Below are 14,151 nucleotides of genomic sequence, written 5' to 3' on the forward strand. Positions count from 1 at the left end.
CCCAACACTCTCACAAGTCTTGGGAGACAGGCCAGTCCTTGCCTACAGACAGCCCCGCAACCTGAAGCAAATACTCACCAACAACCACATACCACACAACAGAACCACTAACCCAGGAACTTATCCTTGCAACAAAGCCCGTTGCCAATTGTGCCCACATATCTATTCAGGGGACACCATCACAGGGCCTAATAACATCAGCCACACTATCAGAGGCTCGTTCACCTGCACATCCACCAATGTGATATATGCCATCATGTGCCAGCAATGCCCCTCTGCCATGTACATTGGTCAAACTGGACAGTCTCTACGTAAAAGAATCAATGGACACAAATCAGATGTCAAGAATTATAACATTCATAAACCAGTCGGAGAACACTTCAATCTCTCTGGTCACGCAATCACAGACATGAAGGTCGCTATCTTAAAACAAAAAAACTTCAAATCCAGACTCCAGCGAGAAACTGCTGAATTGGAATTCATTTGCAAATTGGATACTATTAATTTAGGCTTAAATAGAGACTGGGAGTGGCTAAGTCATTATGCAAGGTAGCCTGTTTCCTCTTGTTTTTTCCTCCCCCCCCCCCCCAGATGTTCTGGTTTAACTTGGATTTAAACCTGAAGAGTGGTCAGTTTAGATGAGCTATTACCAGCAGGAGAGTGAGTTTGTGTGTGTATGGGGGTGGGGGGATGTGAGAAAACCTTGATCTATGCAGGAAATAGCCCGACTTGATTATGTAAAGAGTTGTCACTTTGGATGGGCTAGCACCAGCAGGAGAGTGAATTTGTGTGGGGGGGTGGAGGGTGAGAAAACCTGGATTTGTGCTGGAAATGGCCCACCTGTTGATCACTTTAGATAAGCTATTACCAGCAGGACAGTGGGGTGGGAGGAGGTATTGTTTCATATTCTCTGTGTGTATATAAAGTCTGCTGCAGTTTCCACGGTAAACATCTGATGAAGTGAGCTGTAGCTCACGAAAGCTCATGCTCAAATAAATTGGTTAGTCTCTAAGGTGCCACAAGTACTTCTTTTCTTTTTGTGAATACAGACTAACACGGCTGTTCCTCTGAAAACTATATAATCTGTAGTCAATGAGGAAGTGACTGGGTGTGGGTGGGGGTGTGGGTGGGCATGTGGGTGTGTGAGATGGGAACAGGGAATGGGGGTAAGAAAATTGGAATCATGTTTTGCTAAAGGGGGAAATGGGAACAGGGAATGGGAGTAAGGAAGTTGGAATCATGTTTGGCTAAGGGTAGGAATGGGAACAGGGACACACGTGTAAGGCTCTGTGGTGTCAGAGCTGGGAAGGAGGATATTAAGGAAGGAAACTGGAATCATGCTTGCTGGAAGTTCACCCCAATAAACATCGAATTGTTTGCACCTTTGGACTTCGGGTATTGTTGCTCTCTGTTCATGCGAGAAGGACCAGGGAAGTAAGTGGGTGAAGGAATAAGCCCCCTAACATGCTTATAGACATTTTGTAAATTATTCATTGCAAATTACGCATAAGCTCATCTCTAATGGCAGACTGCAGCCTTTTGAGAGCTGTTAGCATGGCTCATCCGTGAGCTGCATAAAGCTGTATACATGTAAAAACATATTTTGCTGCAAACGTGGTTTCTCCCTTGAATCTTCCTGAAGTGCAATATCCCTTCTAATGTACCTGCACATAGCAAGTAGTATTTATATTGCTGTGTGGTAGAAACAGGCATGGGGCTGGAGAGCCTCTTAGTCAGTATTTGCAAGATGACCCACTCCAGCTCTGAAGCATGTTTGTGCATGCACATACTGTAATTCTGGCAGCTTCTTTTTCTGTAATGTGCTTGTTTTCCTGATTTTGATTTGTTTGTCGAAGTGGAAACGCACACAATAGGAAGCTGGGTTACTAGGATACCATACAAGGAACCTCAAGTGCAGGGAGCTCTGGCTGGTAGTGGAAATGCAGTTTACTAAGCAGTGTTATAAAAGAAGTTATGTGTGTTGAAGTTATAGCTGAAGGTTAATGACTGACTCGACATCTATTACTGATGATGGTGGAGATTCTGGCTTTTGCAGGCAGAGATCGGACGGAGAGGGCTGCAGGTAATGAGCGCCGCATCGCAGTCACATAAGCCCCCTTTGAGTAGGAGTGTCAGAATCTGGCCTTTAATTGCCCCCTCACTCCCCGCCCCATACATGCACATACCCAGGGTCTCAGCTCGGTTACTTACCTTCCTTGTGTAAATACCCAGTGCATCACCTCTGGTATTTCCAACTATGGTAGTGAGGCAGCTGAGTCCATCATGGAGCCTGCCTTTCTCTTTCTTATCAGCTCCCCACCACAAGACACTCCAATGATGTAAAAGCTGATCTTTGCCTGTCTAAACAGTGTAACTGTGGGCAGGATGCAGGCGTCTCATTTACCTTTCAGTTTGACTGCAGTGATGGTTCGAGACATGAACAGCGTACCTATAGTCTTACCCAGAAGGGCAAAGGATATGTTTTTATGTAAATCCTTCCACTAGTAGAGATGGGTCAAACCCAGAAACATTTATTATCATTGTTTATATAGCACCAGTGGTAGGATAGAGTCCTTTTACAGGCAAATGGGAGACAAATTCCCCTGCTCCAAGAAGAGTAAAATCTAATGGACAGATTTAATGGGAGCTGCTGAGTGCTGGGCACTGTTGAAAATCTGGCCACTTCTTTTATCTGCGTGAATGGGAGCTGAACTCTCTGTTTGAAAATCTGACTCCAGTTGTGAGTATTGACTGAGCCCTTTTGAAATTCTGGTCTTGATTAGATGAAGGATGAGTGGGGGGTGAGACATGGACACAGAAAGCCTACTGACTGAGCCATGATGCTTTATTTGTATTATCATAGAGGCCCCTAATTGTTAGTTTCACAGGTTTTGGTCTGCTCTCTCCCTCTCTTTTGTTGTCACTTCTTTGAGGGGAGGACTGGGGTTCATAGGCCTTCTGGAAGAAGTGTGTTGTAAGGAGCTGTTGGCAGGAAGACAGGGTGAAAGCATGACAGAACAGGTCTGGGTGGGGTTTGAGTTGCATCATGGGGTAGTTGAGTCAGTCCTGAGGGAACTCATAGGAGAAGATGTGAAGACAGGAGTTAGAAAGGAAGGAGGGAGTTAGACAGCTTGTGGGTTGAGTCAAACATCCTCTCTCAAAGTTTGGGGTTTGATTATCATAGCATCTTTGATTTTTGCGTGAGCCAAACTTGTTTGACAGGGAGTCATCAAACTAAAATCACTCTCAGTTTTTCCAACTGTAATTTCCAGTTATTATCCAAGCAAGACACAGTAAGTCTATGACATGGTGAGACAACATCACACCCTGTTCATACTGTAAGACACAATGAAACATCATGCACCCTGAGTGGCCCAAGGTATTAGTTCTTAGAAATTTGCTCCACAGTACGTATTGTTTGCAGTTATGGAATAACTCCCAGCAAATACTGGTGGTGGTGGTGTTGCTTGGATTAAAGAGGTTAAAGGGATGACAGCACCTGCATAAAAATTGCATGAGTGATGGGAGGCTGCAGAGCTTAGGGGAGGGAGAGAAGAGAACACCTGTGCTTGTTTCTGTTTAATATGTCTAAGTAGTATGCAGACCCTTTTTCTGAAACTAAAGGATTTTGCATTTCAGTTTATTAATTTTGAAAGCATTGAAAGGAGAGGACAATTTGACAAGAGTGGTAGATTACACATTAGTAATAAGTAAATATTAATTTAAAAGAAAGTTCAGAGCACGTACATATCATTATTAATCTGTGGCAACCTAAACTTCAGTTATTACCCTCGTGCATACAGTGACCACTCAGACCTTTATGAAATAAATGGGGTTGCAACTGAAATCTTCCTGTTTCAAAGGCACAGACACCTGCTAAAGGAGAATCACATTTTACTATTAACAGTATAGTTCCCATGATGCAGAGTTGAGCAGTTCTGGTTCCATCCAGTAGAGGGTGGTAGTACACATGTTCGCATGCAGACGCAAGCCAGTTCATTACAATATACAAAAATTACCAAGATGATGATGCATACAAGAGAGAGGATGTTCCAGTGGTGAGGGCAGTAGCCTAGGATTTGGGAGACTTGGATTCAAGCCCTTGGTCATCCGTAAACTTCCTGTGTGATGTTCAGTGAGTCACTTAGGGCCATATTTTTAAAGGTATTCAGGCACCTTTGAAACTCTGGCCCTAAGCCTCTCTGTGCCTCAGTCCCTCATCTGCAAAATGGGAATAAAAGTAATTCCCTACTTCACAGGGGTGTTGTGAGGATAAATACATTAAAGATAGTGAGGAGCTCAGCTACTATGGTAATGGAGGCCATAAATGTACCATAGATAGATGGCTGGATGTGTGTCTACCCTGAAATGTATCTTTTTAAAAACTGTTATCAGTGTGTTGTGTGACCCTGCTGGACTCGTGTTGACTGATTTTAGTGAGAAGCAGAACCCTCAAATTTGCTTAGTTAATAACTTCTATCTTTAACTGAAGGACTTTGCTACAGGGAGGAATGGCAGAGAAGGAATTCCTTTAGAGTTTGGAGCAACAATGGTGTGACCTGTCAAGCTGGTGTGATGATTTGGTGAGGGGATAAAAGAGAATTTAAAAGGAGAGGGGGCATCTGGACTGGCTAGTTGTGAAGCTGTGGGATTGAAAGTGATCAATCTCTTTCTGATCTGGAGGTTCTCTTGTTGAATGGTTTTTCTAGCCTACCATTAGTTTGTCTCTGAGCGGTAAAAGCATTTTTCAAATCGAGAGAGGCTTATGACATCAAGTATAAAATGAAAAAAAAAAACCCACATTGATTTATTCCTTGTCTCCAGCAGAACAGCAACTATTGCTGCTAATGGAGGGCTTTTTGAGCTGTTGAAATCATTGCATACCCGGTACCAGCACTGAACAACTTATTTGGAAAGCAGAAATGACTCTGTTGGGGACACTGGGAAAGTTGGCCATCTATTCTAAAGCATCCTTTAAATATTGGTGGCTCAGGTGCTCTGAAAGCACTGGTAGAGGAGAGTTATACATTTTACAAAAAGAAAAGGAAGACTTGTGGCACCTTAGAGACCGACCAATTTATTTGAGCATAAGCTTTCGTGAGCTACAGCTCACTTCATCGGATGCATTCAGTGGATTCACATCCGATGAAGTGAGCTGTAGCTCACGAAAGCTCATGCTCAAATAAATTGGTAGGTCTCTAAGGTGCCACAAGTCCTCCTTTTCTTTTTGCGAATACAGACTAACACAGCTGCTACTCTGAATATTTTACAAAGGTTTTCATAAAAGAGTTTAATTTTTGATCGAATTCTTCATGCAGGGCTGGCGTTTGGCACCCATGAAGCCCACTGCCATGTGCTCCCTGCTGCTAATTGCTGCAGATTGCATCGGTAGCTTCTGGCCCGTGGGCTGCATGGACTGTGCCTCTGCACCTTCACAACGGAAGGGTAAGGAAGCCTAGTGGAGGAGCTCCAGCTCAGCTGCTTGCAGCCAACTACACCAGCAAACCCAGGATAGGCAGCTGAGCTCTGAGTTTCACTGCTGCAGGGCATGGAGGTTGAGGCCTAGGAGTGTGTGACCAGCACGAGAGAACAGAGAAGAGTAGAGAACATTGATGCTCATTGGGAGCTCATCATCTGGAGCATTGGCACAGCAGCAGAAGCCATCTGGGCAGCCAGCATTTTCCCCCATACTCACAGAAAGATCATTTCGAGCAGCAGCAGGAGGTGGTTGCTCCCTCCTTGCCCAGACATCATCAGATACTCCCAAGAGGCTAGGCTGTGTAAGTTTGCTCTAAAACATAAGGGCCTGATCCTCAAGTACAAGAGGACCTCTGGTAGTGTAAAGGAGCATTAAAATGGGTGGAAGTATAATTTAATAGTGTCATCTTTTTAAAATGAGTTATTCTTGTTGCTACCCTGGCTATGTTATTCTTTATATGCCCACTATTCATCATAGGTAAGCAGACTAATTTCCTTTAAGATTCCTTCCCTCAGTTCTACTAGTAGAATATCATTGCAGTGTCCTGTCTTATTAGTTCACAGTCCTTTGGGACAAAGTGTAATTCAATGAGATGCTCTCTTCAATTCTCCTTTTTGTTTTTCAGAGAAACTCTTTAATAAACAAAAGAAAACAAAAAAGTCAGCCACAGTTTCTCTAGTTGTTGCTTAAATATCAAAGCTCTTCAAGTCCCATATTGTGATGGTTGCTGTCTTTTTGAATAATGTCCTTTTCCAGAGTAAGAATACTATGGATAGAAATAGAACTATGCATATCCAATGAGTTATTATTAAATACATCCGCTAAAAGTTTGCCAAGTTCTTTCACACTTTCCTTAAAATTCTGGGATGGATCCCATTCTGCTCTGGAGGTTTTTTCACTCATCAGATTTACTTTCTGTTCACTTGGTTTGGCATAATCCAGATTTCCTTCTGAAATTTCTTTCCTCTCTTGTGACATTTGCCTTCAATCCCCTGTATAGATAGAGTGACACAGGACTACCGAGTTCCTTAACAATGATATTTTTGATCAATGAATCACACTGTCTATGGTAGGTCTGAATGTCTCTTTAAACTCCTTTTCCTAATGTATTTGAAAGCTGTCTTGTTTGCAGCACTCCAAATCCAAAGTAACACCATTCACTTAAATATAAAATAATCAGGGCCAGATACTTACCTGGTGTAAATCACCATATCTCCATTGACTTCCATGGAGCTAAGCCCATTTAGACCTACTACAGACCTGGTTCTCGAGAGTCCTTGTCATCTGGATAATTCTTCATCCTTGGGTATTATTTTTTCTATTTGACCGATAAGGGTTTTATGAATCAGACATTTAAAAGGAAGTTAAGTAGGTGATATCCAAGCGATCCCATTTGGATTCACGTGGTATGCTAAGCCATTGCCTGAACTTTCCCTTGGTCAGAGGTTTCCTTGGCTGTCACACTGTCTGGGTTAGTGTGTGCTAGAAATATATCTATATTAGTCATGCCAGTTTAAAAAGTGTATTTTGCAGGCTAACATGCTGCCCACGTATTCCTATTTGTAAATTCCAAGAAAATCTAGATATTTATTAAAACGTATTAGAACATGGAAGGGACATTCTTGTTTCATTAAACGCATCTTAAACACATCTGTGGTTGATTTGTACGTTGTTATTTACATATCAGAAAATATAGCCCATGACTAGAATGGGAGATAAATCATAAAATAAGATGCGACCAACTTGGCAAACTACACCCTCAACAAACTGATCCTATCTTAGGTGAATGTGCAGTTTCACACCTACCACATCACACAACTGTTTGCAGGCAATGCTGGCCCACTGGCCAGAGACAGACTGTGAGGGGGCCAGATACCAAAAAGCAAGAATTCTTTGCTGCAAAACTGTTTCCTAGACTTAGCATTTGGCTCCTGCAGCTGCCAATGGCTCTCTGTAAGGAATCATGGCTGGTTCCTTCAGTGCTGAAGCCTGCAGAAGAGAACTCTGCACTGGAGAGCACACAGAAACCAACCAGCAACAGGAAAAGGGAGTTTCACAAGACAGCATGTAGACTGGGCTGTGGGTTGTAAAAAATCAGCTAGCTTTCTATCTAGAACAGCTGACTTGATGTCTTGACTAATGCAGTGGGGATGATAATACCTTCCCCCAGGTGGTTCTTTGGGTTTGTTTGGGAGCTCAGAGCTGTTTGGGAGCATGGTGCCGCTGAGTGCTATCGGTGAGGTGCTCAGCAACCTTAATACCGCTGACTTCAGTAGGAGACCAGGATGCTCAGCTTCTTGCAAGGGATGTTCAGGAATTAGTTTGCCCAGCACATTTGCACCATATGAATGCTAAGTAGTAGTTTTGTACTCAAATGTAGATGCTCATGGAGTCACATGATGTGATGTGAGCCAGGCACAGACCTTGAAGAAGGAGGTGGGCTTCATGCAAAGAGTTTAAGCATACTATGAAAGTCACTTAACACATGTTGATGTAACCCACTAGTCAGTGTGGGTAATGTGACCGTCTGCGCCCAATCCATAAAGGATGTGAGCTTGTTACAGCCTCTGGCTACAGAGGCTGGCTGTTCAGCTCAAGCTGCAGTAATTTATGCTTTCAGCTCAGGAGGTCCCCAGTTTAATCCCTGCTGTTGGCCAACATGACAGCTGTCACAGAAGTGGGGATTTATCCAGTATTTGACTTTGCTGTGAGTCTCAGATACTTGGATGAGCTTTTTCTATCTGGAGGAAATATGGAATCCACCGATCAATGTGTGCGATGTGTTCCCTAACAGAGTGTGCGAGTCTGGTACAGATCTCAGCCATAGGGATTAGGGGCCAGATCCTTAGCTGGTGTAAATTGTCATTGCTCCATTGAAGCTTGTTGTGCTATGATAATTTAGCTCAGGACCTGCCCCTTTAGCTCAAGCTGTAGATACTTGTGCATTTAGCTCTGCAGGTCCCTGGTTCAGTCCCCAGTGTTAGCCAAGATAGTGGCCATCATGTTGACTGAAGGGTTCCTCCGGGCATAGGTGTGGTGTGCATGAAGGAGAGGAATGAAATGGTGAGGAAAGAGCTTGGGTGGAGCCCAGGGTGAAGAGAAATGGGTGAAGAAGAGAAATCCACTGGAGAGATCTCAAAAAGAGAGAGGCGTGGTCAGAGCAGAAGGTAGGGAAGGCTATCTAGGCAGTGGGAGTTTGCACACACTGAACTAGAGAGAGATGAGATTGGGGAAAGGACAGTGAGTAGGAGTTTATAGTAACAGAGGCAGGAAACTATGAGAGAGCACAGACCAGAGTTTCAGCAAAGGACAAAATTAAACATGAGAGAGAATGTGAGCAAAGGGTATTTCCCATATTAGTTTGGTAGCCTTTTGACAAAAGCTTTCGTGCTACATTGGGGATGTAATAATATACTCGGAGAATCTTGAAACGCCTGTTACTTCAGAAATGCCTGTTCTGATTGACAGTCAGAAAAAATTTTCTTGTGAGTTTGACCTACTGCAAATTAAAATAAATCACAAATCTGACAAATTTGACCAGTTTTGGAAGAATTTTTCATAAAAATGTAAATGACCGTACTTGTTTAGGGCAGAGACTGCCATTCCTGTTTAAAATTTGGTGCCATTGGCCTGTTTATTATAATGCACCATCAGTTTTTGGGCAAAACTCACTGATTTCAGTAGGCACTTCAGCTGTAAAATTGATGGCATGTGTCTCGGTGCATAAGAAATAAATGCCTCATCTGGCACCATAGAAGTCAATGGGAATTTTGTAATTGACTTCAATGAGCTCAAGGTCAAGTTTTGAGAAAATATATTAGAGGCAATTCAGCATTACAAGAACTACAGTAAGTAATAGAGTTTTGCAGCCAGATTTGCCGCTCTGTGTCTCCAGTTTTACACCAGTGTAATTCCATTGACTTCACTGAAGTTACTCTGGCATAAAATTGGGGTAACAAAATGGTGAATCGAGACCTTTATATTTTCATCGGATTGTTTTAATTTTTTAACAGTATTTCTAAGCTTTATTTCCCTTTGTTATACATATAACATGTAATTAGCAAATGTTATGCGTGTTACAGAAGTCAGTGAAACCATGAAAAATAAACCAACCAGTACAAAACAGTTCGTAAAGGGCGCCAATGCCATCTTATATCAGGGCAGAACTAAAACAGCTAATCTTTCTCTTTACAGGTGCTCCGTTCTGCTGCAGATTGGTCAGCTGGTATCAAGTATCATGAAGAATCCATCCACAATGCTTATGTTAGCGTGATAGAAAACAGCAAACACTACATCTATATCGAAGTAAGTACCGAGGATGCAAGATAATGGCAGTTTGGTTCAATGAAGTGCTGAGCACATCCTGTGACCCTCAGCAGCATAGTTCTTTATTTCATTTTCCTTTTGTAAATTTTGAGACTTTAATATTAATATAGAGCCTGATCTGGAGCCCCCAGATGTCGATAGGATTATGTCCATTGACTTGAATAGGCTTTGGATCAGGTCAGTAATTAATGTACCAGTACAGAACTCTAAGGATGGGTTAAAATACAAGGCCACTCCGTTACTGTTTCTCTTTCCAGAACCTCTAGCAATTTTTGTCTCCCATGCAATATTCTTCCAACTGCCTTCTTGGCTCTGCTGCATTCCCAGCTCTACATATCAAAGTGTTTGGTCTCCCATCGATGTGCAGTGGACTCACTTAATAGTATCTTAGAACTTGCATAATTCTCCTCTGTATGAATGGCTTTATAAATGCAGGAATAAATGGCTGAATGGAGACACTTATGCTGTATCTGTTTCCATCTATTGTTTGGATGTTTTTTACTTGGTAGTGTTTAAAGAGGGAGATTAATCAAGAATAATTATTCCCCCTGAGCGCGCACACAGACACCATTTAATTAAAATAATACATAGCCATCCAGGAAAACGTTGTACAGGATGTAGCTTTATTTGCTTCTTGACTCAGAATAGTCCCACAACCCTGAAAGCATTTATGGCTTTGTAGACAGCATGGGTGAATCCTGGCCCCAGTAAGGTCAATAGCAAAATGCCCATTGACTTCAATGAGACAGGATTTCACCTCATGTGTCAAAGTAAGAGTTTCACAATGGCAATAATGCCAAATAATTATCTGAAGATAATTACATGCTTGGGAAGCAGCCTCTAACTTGCATATGCTTCATGCTTAGTCATAGCCACAAAATCTGATTATCATTATTTTTTTTTTTTTTTTTACAATTCTGAGGATTGCTCATTTGAGGCCATTATCTATGCTGATGCTGAAAACAGTCACTTAATTTTTTTCTTATCCTAACAAAAATCATACATTCTGGGTTTTGAGATTTTTGTAGCAATTAAACCCGGTGATCTTATTGTGTCATTGCTGTTCTGTGTTCAGCAAAAATGTTTCTTTCAAACTGTAGCAAAATGGGGCCCCAGCCCAATGTCTGTTTATTTATCTATCCATCCCCCATTATTGTAGTATCTGAATGCATGACGATCTTTAATGTATTAATCCTCTCAACCTCTCTGTGAGGCAGGACAGTGCTACTATCCCCATTTCACAGAAGGTGAGCTGAGGCACAGAAAGACTAACTGATTTGTATAAGGGCATTGAGGAAGTCAGTGGTGGACCAGGAAAGTGAATCTGGGTACTCTGTGTCCCAGGCCTAACCACTGAACCATCATCCTTGACAAAAAGACGGTGAGATGATTCTGAATTTCTTTGTGTTCACTTTTCCCTTAGAACCAATTTTTTATTAGCTGTGCTGATGACAAAGTCGTTTCTAACAAGATTGGAGATACCATCGCTCGGAGAATTCTTAAAGCACACAGGTATTTTTTTGTTTTCAAAAGAACTGTCAGATTGTTGTTACTAGGATGATATTAAAAATACGGTAAATGGAATTCAGACTGCATTTGTAAGACACAGTTTAAATAATACGTAAAGGGACACAGTCCTTACTCAGAGGGAACATTTATTTGGGCCAAATTCTGCTCTGTTACACCAATGTAAATCTGCAATAACTCCACTGAAGTTGACAGCATTATTCTGGACTTGTACTGGTGTCGCTGAGTGTAGAATTTGGCCTTATAAGATATGTTATTTCAGTCAAAAAGCAAGTTGTTGGTACTGTATTTGCTACATCTTAACTAACATTATGGGTCCATTGCCAGCATTAGTTTCATGATTGTAACTGTTCTTCAACTTTATACACAAGTAAGTTTAATCATATAAACTGGATACATGGTTTATTGAAGGTCTCTATGCACAGGATTGCTTTTAAATGGGGAGAGTGAAAGCTGCCATACTCTGAGGAATTTGACGGTGCTTCAAGTTTAAACCATTACTGCACTGCCAGCCCCTTCTCTGATAAGTGCTGGAGGATATTTACAATCCCCACATCACTGCAAGAGAACCATAGTATTTTAAATTGTACAGTAGTTACAGCAGGTTGCATGGGTGGATCAGAGTCAGATATCTTAGTGCTGCCACGTAAGAACTGGTCCAGTGATCAGGTGTCTAATTGGAGCGTTTAGCAACAAAGGAATTAGTTTTGCCTTATCTATGATCCTGGACAGCTTTGCTTAGGTATGTTTTTCTGGTGTCTATCTTTCAGGATATACCTACACTGCAATAAAAGATCCATAGCTGGTCTGGGTTAGCTGACTCAGGCTCGTAGGACTCAGGCTGCGGGGCTATAAAACTACAGTGTAGATGTTCAGGCTAGGGCTGGAGCCCAGGCTGTGAGACCCCACGAGGGGGGAGGGTCTCAGAGCCCAGGCGCCAGGCCAAGCCCAAACATTTACATTGCTATTTTTAGCCCTGCAGCCCAAGCCCCGCTAGCCTGAGTCAGTTGACTGGGTTTCAGGCTTGGTGCCATGGGGTTTTTACGCAGTTTAGACATACCCTAAGACACATTTGTCATACCCTACGGTGTTGGATTGAGTTTATTGGAAACCTTCCTCTTTTTCCTTCCCCCTTTCAGCTAACACTTGTGCATTTCACTGTGCATGTGGATGAGTTTCATTTACTTGCAATATCTGGTCTCTAAATATTCCTCTGATGCATAAGCATGTATGAACTGATTTTCAGAGGTGTTAAGGTCCTCAGAAACCCATTGGAGTCATCTCAATTTCACTCTCTTCAGCGCTTCAATATGAAATACAGACAAGTGAAGGAAGTGACACTCCTGAGAGAGAGGGAGAGTCTGATTTTCTTCTTCCTTACGCTGGTGTAAATCAGGAGTCATTAAGATGATAGCAAACCAGTGTGAGGTCAGAATCTGGTTTGAAGTGGTCAGAAACACCATGGAAGAAAGACAGACAGTGGAGAAATTGGTTTGCTTCAACATGAACACCACGGTCTACCTAACAACCAGAAGGTGGGACAACTTGGGGATAGATACAGGAACATGGTCAGTGAGCAATGTATAGTGAAGGTAACTGTACCATGCTATGGAGAAAAGCCTGTAGGCTGATTCTCTTCTCACTTCAGTGAAGTCTATGGAATTACACTTGGGTAAAATCAGTGAGAGAAGAATCTGATCCTGCATCTGCAATTGGATATACGTCAAAGCCAGAAATATTTTGTTGACCAAATTTACTCGCTTTTGCAGTGTGCCTCACAATGGCATTCAGTATTCAAAAGTGCTAGTATTTGCATGGCAACCCAGTGCTTCTGGCTCCCTGGCATTTGGCCATTGTGGTGCAGCATAGTCTCAATCTACCAGCATAGTCTTGTTAAGCTGGAGAGCCATTCCAAACATATTGTAGATTTCTTCCCTATCCATAATGTCATATTTATCTTGCCAAGACTGGATGTAATAGGTTGTTTTAACATGTACTGTTGAACTGGGTTTCCACTTCATAGTTTAAACAGCTACATTAGAGCTAGCAGAAAATATTCTGTTTAGGTGACATCTACCTTATGAGCACAGGGTGTGATTCCCAGTTCATGTATACGTACTTGCACATCTGAGAGTTAGCACAAGTATATATAGTAATGTTGCCATGGCAGGACAAACCTTCCTGAACCACCGGGGTATGTACCTCCTGACTTAACGGAGTAGAAGATCAAGTCCATGCTGAATCACTCAGATTGCATTTGCCATAAAGTGTTTGGCATTGGCTAGGATGAAGAGAGAAGTAATGTTACACTTACTTATTCCATATGAAATGTATACATTGTAACTTCCATAGGGAAGGGAAGAAAGGCCGGCTGGCACACAGATATTTAATCCTAAATGGAAGATCTTGGTGGAGTGTTCCCAATCAAGTATCATATTTCTCTATTCTGTAGACAAAACATTTTCCACGTTCATAATGTTCCTCTTCTCCTTGTCTCCTCTGTTTCATTGGCATATTTTAGTAGGTTTTATTATATGTTTAGATAAGCAAACTGGGTTTTGTGTAAGAACTAGCTGATTATAAGTATTTTTTCTCCTAATACAGTATATTTTCATCAATATCAATAAGTATATCCTTAATTTCCAAATCTGTGCAATTTACATCTGTTCTATAATGTGCAAACGAGACATTTTAATCATTTCTAAAGTTTGCTTTAAAAATAACATGCTTTAAAAATAGTGTGCCGTTAGCCATGTTCAAAAGGTGCTGTCTGTTTAAAATATTATCTATAAACATTTGACAGCTTAAGCTAGGATAAA

General features: G+C 41.8%; 1 protein-coding gene across 3 annotated transcripts in view; it reads left to right on the plus strand.

Annotated features, from left to right (window-relative positions):
- The window catches only part of PLD1 (phospholipase D1), a 126,515-nt gene that overhangs the window by 94,212 nt on the left and 18,152 nt on the right, over positions 1-14,151 (plus strand). For all 3 annotated transcript variants that reach the window (XM_075132111.1, XM_075132112.1, XM_048864019.2), the window contains 2 exons: positions 9,674-9,784; positions 11,229-11,317. In XM_075132111.1, coding sequence (XP_074988212.1) covers positions 9,674-9,784; positions 11,229-11,317 — 200 coding nt within the window. The remainder of the gene's footprint in view (positions 1-9,673; positions 9,785-11,228; positions 11,318-14,151) is intronic.

The sequence above is a fragment of the Caretta caretta genome, chromosome 9 (genome assembly GCF_965140235.1).
Source record: "Caretta caretta isolate rCarCar2 chromosome 9, rCarCar1.hap1, whole genome shotgun sequence".
Taxonomy (NCBI): domain Eukaryota; kingdom Metazoa; phylum Chordata; order Testudines; family Cheloniidae; genus Caretta; species Caretta caretta.